The 10,548-nt window shown below is 42.7% G+C and overlaps 1 protein-coding gene across 1 annotated transcript in view; it reads left to right on the top strand.

Annotated features, from left to right (window-relative positions):
• Positions 1-8,390, top strand: part of nox4 (NADPH oxidase 4) — a 41,714-nt gene extending 33,324 nt beyond the window's left edge. Inside the window, exons 17-18 of the mRNA XM_030777615.1 lie at positions 7,722-7,822; positions 8,270-8,390. Coding sequence (XP_030633475.1) covers positions 7,722-7,822; positions 8,270-8,390 — 222 coding nt within the window. The remainder of the gene's footprint in view (positions 1-7,721; positions 7,823-8,269) is intronic.
• Positions 8,391-10,548: the final 2,158 nt, after the last annotated feature.

Below are 10,548 nucleotides of genomic sequence, written 5' to 3'. Positions count from 1 at the left end.
ATTAAAGGGTCGTAGCTTGTTTCATAAAGGAGACTTATGAATTTAATTAACAGAATAAAAATTGGGGAGGATAGAGGCAATATAAAGAATGCAAAGGTTAACAGTCTCACTGTCTCTGTGATCAAAACAGTCTCACTGTCTCTGTGATCAAAACAGTCTCACTGTTTCTGTGATCAAAACGGTCTCACTGTCTCTGTGATCAAAACGGTCTAACTGTCTCTGTGATCAAAACGGTCTCACTGTCTCTGTGATCAAAACGGTCTCACTGTCTCTGTGATCAAAACAGTCTCACTGTCTCTGTGATCAAAACAGTCTCACTGTCTCTGTGATCAAAATATTCTCATCTTTATAGCAGTTATGGTGGCCTGTGATTCGTCATGTTTAAGTCTTAATGCAAGTAAGTGAACTTTTCTCCATTATGAAGCAGAGTTCCATTATGAAGCAGAGTTCCATTATGAAGCAGAGTTGCGTTATGAAGCAGTGTTGTATTATGAAGCAGAGTTGCGTTATGAAGCAGTGTTGTATTATGAAGCAGAGTTGCGTTATGAAGCAGAGTTGCATTATGAAGCAGAGTTGCGTTATAAAGCAGAGTTGCGTTATAAAGCAGAGTTGCGTTATGAAGCAGAGTTGCGTTATGAAGCAGTGTTGTATTATGAAGCAGAGTTGCGTTATGAAGCAGAGTTGTATTATGAAGCAGAGTTCCATTATGAAGCAGAGTTGCGTTATGAAGCAGAGTTGCGTTATGAAGCAGAGTTGCGTTATGAAGCAGAGTTGCATTATGAAGCAGAGTTGTGTTATGAAGCAGAGTTGTATTATGAAGCAGAGTTGTATTATGAAGCAGAGTTGCGTTATGAAGCAGAGTCGCGTTATGAAGCAGAGTTGCGTTATAAAGCAGAGTTGCGTTATAAAGCAGAGTTGCGTTATGAAGCAGAGTTGCGTTATGAAGCAGAGTTGCGTTATAAAGCAGAGTTGCGTTATAAAGCAGAGTTGCGTTATAAAGCAGAGTTGCGTTATGAAGCAGAGTTGCGTTATGAAGCAGAGTTGCGTTATGAAGCAGAGTTGCGTTATGAAGCAGAGTTGCGTTATGAAGCAGAGTTGCGTTATAAAGCAGAGTTGCGTTATAAAGCAGAGTTGCGTTATGAAGCAGAGTTGCGTTATGAAGCAGAGTTGTTTGACGTTGCGCTGTGGTACTTTACAGTGCAGGACTTTGGGTTTATATTGAGGAAATCACTGTTTCTTTTCATTCAGCAGAAAGCCTGTTTTCGCCTACAACTCTGATATGAAGATAACACTTGGTCTTACATTATGCAATGGTGAAGTATTGATGATGCCAACAATATTTTAACGTTATTGTTACCAACGTTCTACAGTAGCCCAAGATAGAAAGTTCAGTCAACAAAGTGGGTTTATTAGTGTTTACATATAGCAGCTGTTTTTTTTTGTAAATTCAGTGAAACCTGCCTGGTCATCATTGGTAAGGGTTAGGGTTAGCCCTAAGCCTAACAGACTTAAAAATGAAATTAGTCATATTTGCGAGCATTTATCTTTAACAAGATTAATTTGTTTAGCTGCATTAGTAGTCTAGTCGATTATATGACTCTATGTGAGAGCCATCCTTGAGAAATCCGTCCACAACTCACAAATGCTGCACGTTTATTTCATCACAACTACAGTTGGGAGAGAAAATTTGCGCAGTTAAATACAACAAGAAAGCAAACAAACAATCGATTCACCCTTCTCTGCTTCCTCTTGTTTACCAAGGGCTCTAACTGGACATCTAGCATCACGCAATTAGCAAGTACTCGATGATAATGCAGAAACTCGAGAATTGATTTTACTGCTCATGTACTCAATTGTTCGAGTATTCTGTGCAACCCCTAATTCACATCAGTCCCAATGACAAGATTATACCGTGAAAAACAGAATTTCCATCCTTTGGGGGACGAAGTTTGAATTAAATTCATTTAGAGCAGAGACTGAAAGTACTGACTTTAGACTATGAGCCCTGAAAGTCCACCATTTAAACACTCTTGTCATTTCTGAGTTTGGGAAATAAGAGATACGTCGGCAATGTTTTCAATCCAGAGAACCGTCAGTCAGCCTTAGCCTGAGGATGTTGATTTTAATGTGGCCTATAGACCCCTGCATGCTTGTTTGTACAATACATTATTAGCAAGTAACACTTTTCTTCACAGTAAATAGAACATTATAAAATAAAGGACAATGCAAATGAGAACAGTCAGACTGCAGGGGTAAAGTAAAATACCCCCAGGCTTTTGAAATAATAATAAAAAAAATGGCTAAGAAGGAGTGATTCCATAGTGGACATTTCCACCAGCAATCCACATTATTAGAACATGTAGAAATAATTTTAAAACAGGTGTTTTTTCGACTGTATAAAGGCTGAGTTATCCATGTCGGGGAAGTAGAGACCAATAGTAGGGACAATATAGCGGATTTATTCGATGAACCAGACTTTCACAAAATAAAATCTAGCTTGATATTTGAACAATCTGACAAACCAGTCCTGGCACAGTCCTGATCTAGATGAAAGTCACTCTAACAGACATCACATAGGCCCACCAGTTTCACGTGCTTGTGTTGCAGATGGTAGTGTTGTAGACTGGATTATGTGGATGGCAGTGCAGTGGTGTCCGTTCCACAGGGCACAGGTTTCAGTTCAGACTTCAGTCTTGCAAGAACGGATCTGGCTCAGTACCGGACTGGAAGAGAGGCTTTCCAGGAGTAAAGACCAGAGTTTGGAAGATCCCGCCTTTTTCCATATATCCGGTAAAGCTTTTGCTTGGTCATCTCAATGCTGTAACCCAGAGAGAAGAGGAGAGCATTTTGGCCATATGTTACAGGAAGACAAGCTGCCCTTGTGCCCTTTACAATGGCCTGGTGATCAATGTTTAAAGAAGAGTGGGCAGTTGGTGGTTTTTGCTAGTGGAAGAAAACACTCTGTGGACCTGAACTATGACAGTGTCATGGTCTGTCAATGAGGGAGAGAGTTAGGGCTAGGGTTAGAGTTAGGGTTAGAGGGACAGAGTTAGGGTGGCCAGACTAGCCTTTAGAAAGGCTATGGCATCACCACCCTCCTCTTCTTCATTTAAACCAAGCAAATGGATGATAGGCCCTGACCTTCTCAAGGTCATCGATTTTCTGTCTCATAATCTGAACCCCGTTCTCTGTCAAACTGTGGTGCCTTTTCTATGCCATCACATCTGGATTGCACTGACTAGATTGTCCTGTCATTCAATTCCTTTCCTTGTTTCAGTGATTGATGATACTTTACTGAGGTATTAGTAAGGCATCAGTTAAGTCTCTCACAGATCTGAGTATCACAGTTGAGTCTCTCAGAGATGTGAATATCAAATGCATCTGTTTTTTCAGCTGACGCTTGTTAAATCTGTGATGAAATGGCGGAATTGAGATGCTTTGAGACATGACCGCTCGATGGAGGGACCAAACAGACACGGTCAGACCAAAAAGACATGGTCAGACCAAAAAGACATGGTGGTCAGAGAAAAGACATGGTCAGAGCAAAAAGACACGGTCAGAGCAAAAAGACACGGTCAGACCAAAAACATATGGTCAGAGAAAAGACACGGTCAGACCAAAAAGACACGGTCAGAGCAAAAAGACATGGTCAGAGAAAAGACATGGTGGTCAGAGAAAAGACGCGGTCAGAGAAAAGACACGGTCAGACCAAAAAGACCAAAATTCAAATTTAAAAGGCGGAAGTTATTTAAATCAGTCTCAATTTCTGAGAATAAACTTTTTAAGCACAATAAAGTTTTAGGAACTCAGGCCTCAACTAGTTTGCAAAAAACAATAACTCTGTTTATCATTTCCTCTATTACACGTTAGTTTTAGTTTTATTGTTAATCAGGGTGGATTAACGGGAACAGGAGAAAATTAGTGATAGATTTAAAGGGGAAGTTTGTTCCTCCTCTGTCTCCAGCTCACCAGCTGCCACTGCATGAAGGCCTCACAGCCAGATCAGGGCTGCTGATCTGGAGTGATTTACACATTGATTATACAGGCCAGGTCCAGAGCTGTGTAATGTTATGTAATGTTTTTTAAGGAGTGTTGACAGAGTGTTGACAGAGACACCTGATGGACAGTATTGAAAACTGTGTGGTCACTGAGGATGTTTGTTTGAATTTCTCAGATGCGTACTGCATCATTATTGACCAAAACCATGTTTGCGATAGCTTTCTATTGTTCCTCTGAGAATATGGGGCCCCTTCATCCTTGGCGTTCTAGACCCTCAATCCTATGTAGACCAGTCAAAATATATCTAAAATATCACAGGACAGTGTGCAGGACATTGTTTTAACCATGGAATGCAGTGAATGGCTGCCAAAAGTACTGCTGTAGTGCATATAGTAGGCTACATTGTACTGATTTTACTGTAGACAGTGAAGAACAGTTGTTTTTCAACTGTGCTCTTGTCGAAATGTCCTAAGTACTGTTGCTACACTATATCTGCTGAGGTTGGGCTCTGTCTTGCCTCTCTGAATGTCAGCCCGTGGTTTATAACATGGTCAACCAATGTCAGCCCGTGGTTTACAACATGGTCAACCAATGTCAGCCCGTGGTTTATAACATGGTCGACCAGTGTCAGCCTGTGGTTTATAACATGGTCAACCAATGTCAGCCCGTGGTTTACAACATGGTCAGGCAATGTCAGCCCGTGGTTTATAACATGGTCAACCAGTGTCAGCCCGTGGTTTATAACATGGTCAACCAATGTCAGCCCGTGGTTTACAACATGGTCGACCAGTGTCAGCCCGTGGTTTATAACATGGTCAGCCAATGTCAGCCCGTGGTTTATAACATGGTCGACCAGTGTCAGCCTGTGGTTTATAACATGGTCAACCAATGTCAGCCCGTGGTTTACAACATGGTCAACCAGTGTCAGCCCATGGTTTATAACATGGTCGACCAGTGTCAGCCCGTGGTTTACAACATGGTCAACCAGTGTCAGCCCATGGTTTATAACATGGTCGACCAGTGTCAGCCCGTGGTTTACAACATGGTCAACCAATGTCAGCCCGTGGTTTACAACATGTTCAACCAGTGTCAGCCCGTGGTTTACAACATGGTCTACCAATGTCAGCCCATGGTTTATAACATGGTCGACCAGTGTCAGCCCGTGGTTTACAACATGGTCAACCAATGTCAGCCCGTGGTTTACAACATGGTCAGGCAGTGTCAGCCCGTGGTTTATAACATGGTCAACCAATGTCAGCCCGTGGTTTACAACATGGTCGACCAATGTCAGCCCGTGGTTTATAACATGGTCGACCAATGTCAGCCTGTGGTTTACAACATGGTCAACCAATGTCAGCCCGTGGTTTACAACATGTTCAACCAGTGTCAGCCCGTGGTTTACAACATGGTCGACCAATGTCAGCCCGTGGTTTATAACATGGTCGACCAGTGTCAGCCCGTGGTTTACAACATGGTCAACCAATGTCAGCCCGTGGTTTACAACATGTTCAACCAGTGTCAGCCCGTGGTTGACAACATGGTCAACCAATGTCAGCCCGTGGTTTACAACATGGTCGACCAATGTCAGCCTGTGGTTTATAACATGGTCAGGCAATGTCAGCCCATGGTTTATAACATGGTCGACCAGTGTCAGCCCATGGTTTATAACATGGTCAACCAGTGTCAGCCCGTGGTTTATAACATGGTCGACCAATGTCAGCCCGTTTTTTAAAACATGGTCAACCAATGTCAGCCCATGGTTTATAACATGGTCAACCAATGTCAGCCCGTGGTTTATAACATGGTCGACCAGTGTCAGCCTGTGGTTTATAACATGGTCGACCAATGTCAGCCTGTGGTTTACAACATGGTCGACCAGTGTCAGCCCGTGGTTTACAACATGGTCAACCAATGTCAGCCCGTGTTTTACAACATGGTCAGGCAATGTCAGCCCGTGGTTTACAACATGGTCGACCAGTGTCAGCCCGTGGTTTATAACATGGTCAGCCAATGTCAGCCCGTGGTTTACAGCATGGTCAACCAATGTCAGCCCGTGGTTTATAACATGGTCGACCAGTGTCAGCCCATGGTTTATAACATGGTCAGGCAATGTCAGCCCGTGGTTTATAACATGGTCAACCAATGTCAGCCCGTGGTTTACAACATGGTCAACCAATGTCAGCCCGTGGTTTATAACATGGTCGACCAGTGTCAGCCCGTGGTTTATAACATGGTCAGGCAATGTCAGCTTGTGGTTTACAACATGGTCAACCAATGTCAGCCCGTGGTTTACAACATGGTCAACCAATGTCAGCCCGTGGTTTACAACATGGTCAACCAATGTCAGCCCGTGGTTTACAACATGGTCAACCAATGTCAGCCCGTGGTTTACAACATGGTCAACCAATGTCAGCCCGTGGTTTATAACATGGTCGACCAGTGTCAGCCTGTGGTTTATAACATGGTCGACCAATGTCAGCCCATGGTTTATAACATGGTCGACCAATGTCAGCCCGTGGTTTAAAACATGGTCAGGCAATGTCAGCCCGTGGTTTATAACATGGTCAACCAATGTCAGCCCGTGGTTTATAACATGGTCAACCAATGTCAGCCCGTGGTTTACAACATGGTCGAACAGTGTCAGCCCGTGGTTTACAACATGGTCAGCCAATGTCAGCCCGTGGTTTATAACATGGTCGACCAATGTCAGCCCGTGGTTTATAACATGGTCAACCAATGTCAGCCCGTGGTTTATAACATGGTCGACCAATGTCAGCCCGTGGTTTACAACATGGTCGACCAATGTCAGCCCGTGGTTTATAACATGGTCAACCAATGTCAGCCCGTGGTTTATAACATGGTCGACCAATGTCAGCCCATGGTTTATAACATGGTCGACCAATGTCAGCCCGTGGTTTAAAACATGGTCAGGCAATGTCAGCCCGTGGTTTATAACATGGTCAACCAATGTCAGCCCGTGGTTTATAACATGGTCAACCAATGTCAGCCCGTGGTTTACAACATGGTCGAACAGTGTCAGCCCGTGGTTTACAACATGGTCAGCCAATGTCAGCCCGTGGTTTATAACATGGTCGACCAATGTCAGCCCGTGGTTTATAACATGGTCGACCAATGTTGTCAGCCCGTGGTTTATAACATGGTCGACCAATGTCAGCCCGTGGTTTATAACATGGTCGACCAATGTCAGCCCATGGTTTATAACATGGTCGACCAATGTCAGCCCGTGGTTTATAACATGGTCGACCAATGTCAGCCCGTGGTTTATAACATGGTTTATAACATGGTCAATGTTGCTCGAATCTCATCTGATACATTTGGTCCTCGTCTTCTTTGTCCACATCCTCCTCCAGGTCTCCCTCTTCCTCCTCCTCCTCCTCTCCCTAACATTCTTACTCTTCCTCTCCCTACCCCTCCTCCTCTTCCTCTCCCCAACCCTCTTCCTCTTCCTCTCCCTACCCCTCCTCCTCTTCCTCTCCTGTGATCATGTTTCTCCATATCAACACTCAGCCCCCCAATTTCTCCATAAATACGTTAACCATCTGTAACTCAGCCCCTGTTATTGTCCATGTCAGCTCCATAAATCTCCTCAACCAGTTGCTCCTTTGCCAGTGCACATTGTGGACAGCTCCTCCAACGCTACTATTATAAAAAAGACTCACTGGTTGTTTGTCTTTTTTTGGTTGGTTGTTTTGTTTGTGCAGAATATTCCTGAGGGGCGTTACCAACCTTTAAGTTCCCGTCTCCTGATTGGACGGCCAAGGTGGAGACCTCTGTTTGAAGAGATTGGGAGGTCAAATCAGCAGTGAGTATGACAAATAAAGCAACGTGACTGGCTGTCAGCAGTTCGGTGTAAAATCCAAACCTAAAAGCCAGTTTAATGCGGGTCAGAACTTGATTTTGGATTTATTCTGGGTTAAATTCACATGTGGGTTTATTGGGCTATATGTTAATGGGCTAGAGTTATGAAGCCAGATTTAATGTGGTTAATTTAACTTTACTGGGGTGGATTTGTAAATCATCCATTGCCATCTCACAGTTTTCTCCAGTAATATTTTGTATGTGTGTGTTTTGTTTGTGTGTGTTATGTAGTTATGTAGTTATGTGAATATAAAGTAGTGAGTTAATGTTCTGTCAAAATCAGTAGTGCAGTATTGCTGTGCAGATATGCAATATGTTAGAGGGTTATTAATTTCTTTTATATTGTGTTTATATTTGGCAGTCTCTTATTTTGTTCATATTTCTCTCACAGTAAAAAGGTTGGTGTGTTCTGCTGTGGACCCAAGGGGATTTCTAAAACATTACACACACTCTGCAACTCCAGCGTGTTCTCTCAAACAACATTCGAGTACAACAAAGAGTCCTTCAGCTGACATGCACACACAAGCACACACACACACATTAAACAGGAGGATATAAACATCAGCTGTACACTGGTCCAGTGTTGATACAGACAGACAGGCAGAGATAGGCAGAGTCTGATTACGCTATATGCACTGTGAGGAAAACTCAATCGCTTACCTGGATTATAGGACACTGCATTAGCTTTAACCAGTTAAACCAGTACTATGTAGCTGAGAGATATTCTCCAAGAGACTGACTTTTTTTTTTTTTTTAAATAATCTTCAGATGCTTTCATCAGGGGAAAGAAATGTGATGTTCTGAGTTCACTGACTAGACTGTTTGATACATACCTGTGTAACTTTCTCAGCTATTGTTTCCTCTGAATTTCTATAATTTATTTGTCTTTGTAGTGATGCAGTCTTTTGAGGGATTCACATGAAATACCAAAGAAATGTTTTTTTCATATTGAAAGCAGAAGATGCCATTTAAAATGCACATAGTCTTCTGCCTGGCCAGACATGCAATACATGCAGTGTAATTAATGTTTACATGTTGAGTTTCTTTTCAATCTGAACAATAATGAAAATAAATACTAGTAATGGCTCATGTCTCATATTTATAAATGTGATGTTTATGAATAAAGTGTATGCAGATGTTTAGGAACGTGATGGTGTGTGAATAGGAGGGTGTATGATTGTGATAATTGTGAATGTGATTATGTATGACTGATGGTGTACGAATTCAGGGTCTGTGAATGTGGAAGTTATGGATTTGATTTGAAAGTGTGATTTATTAATATGATGTTCATGAGTTTGATACGAGTGAGTGTTATGTCATGACTGTTATGTTTGAATGTAATATTTTGATTGTGATAGTGAATAAGTAGGATGGTGCGTGAATGTGATGGTTATGAAAAGATGAAGATTAAGGTGTGTGAATGTGACGGTTATGAAAAGATGAAGGTGAAGGTGTGTGAATGTGATGGTTATGAAAAGTGAAGGTGAAGGTGTGTGAATGTGATGGTTATGAATGTGATTATTTTGAAGGTGATCTGTGTGAATGTGGTCATCAGGACTTTGGTGGTTATGAAAGTTATGAGTGTGATTGTGAACAGATGTGAGAATGTATGGCCAGTTATGCATGTGGTAGTGAAAAATGTTATAGTTATGAGTGTGATAGTGTTTAAGATGGTTATCTAGTTCAATTTTATCTATGTATTGCTTTTTACAATCACAAATTGTCTCAAAGCAGCTTTACAGCGGTCAGTGTATAAAGCCCCAGTGAACAAGGAAAAACTCCCTAATGCAGCAAACAGGAGGAAGAAACCTTGGGAGGAACCAAGACTCAACAGGGGGAGCCCATCCTCCTCTGGCCATCGCATAAAACAGACATTCACAGTGTGAAGAGAAAGTCCTGCTTTTTGTATATTAATTTGATGGTTTGCACTTAGAGATGGCTTAATTTAAGTCACGAAAGGCTGTAAGTGTACTCTTGAGTTATAGGCCCATGCTCATCAGCAGTGAGTGGTTTCCTAGTGTGGAGAACTCGAACCAGAAATAGGGCATCAGGATGGATCAGGTCCGGAGAGTGGAAGGGATCAGGGTCACTGGCATCTCAGGAGTAGCATGGGTAGCTCGACAGAGAGAGAGAGAGAGAAAGAGACAGATTGTTAGGTATACTCATTGTCGTGTAATGGTTAAGGGCAATGTACATTGTGTGGTGAGTGCAGGCATGGACCCCGGCAGGACTAGCCATGACAGCATAACTAAAAGGGAGAGCCAGAAGGTTGACGGTGAAGGTGTGTGAATGGTATGTGAATGTGACGGTTATGAAATGGTGACGGTGCGTGAATGTGATGGTTATGTCCATACCCTGGGACATAAGGCGGCCAGCCACTGCACCGTCAACTAATCTGAGTGAACGTGTGGGAGTGGGAGGGTGACAGCATCCAAACATCCCAGTTCACTAAACACACTATGCCCGAGAACCCTCCATATCTGCTCCTTTACCTAATAAAGAGCTATTAACAAAAGGCTTGACTAAACAAAAATGTTTTCAGCCTAGACTTAAATATTGCGACTGTGTCTGTGTCTTGAACGCTAATTGGGAGGCAGTTCCATAACCTTGGGGCTTTATAAGAGAAGGCTCTGCCCCCTGCTGTGGCCTTCACAATTCGAGGTACCAACA

This window comes from Chanos chanos, chromosome 6 (genome assembly GCF_902362185.1).
Source record: "Chanos chanos chromosome 6, fChaCha1.1, whole genome shotgun sequence".
In the NCBI taxonomy this organism is placed as follows: domain Eukaryota; kingdom Metazoa; phylum Chordata; class Actinopteri; order Gonorynchiformes; family Chanidae; genus Chanos; species Chanos chanos.
This window is presented reverse-complemented; position numbering and strand designations above follow the sequence as displayed.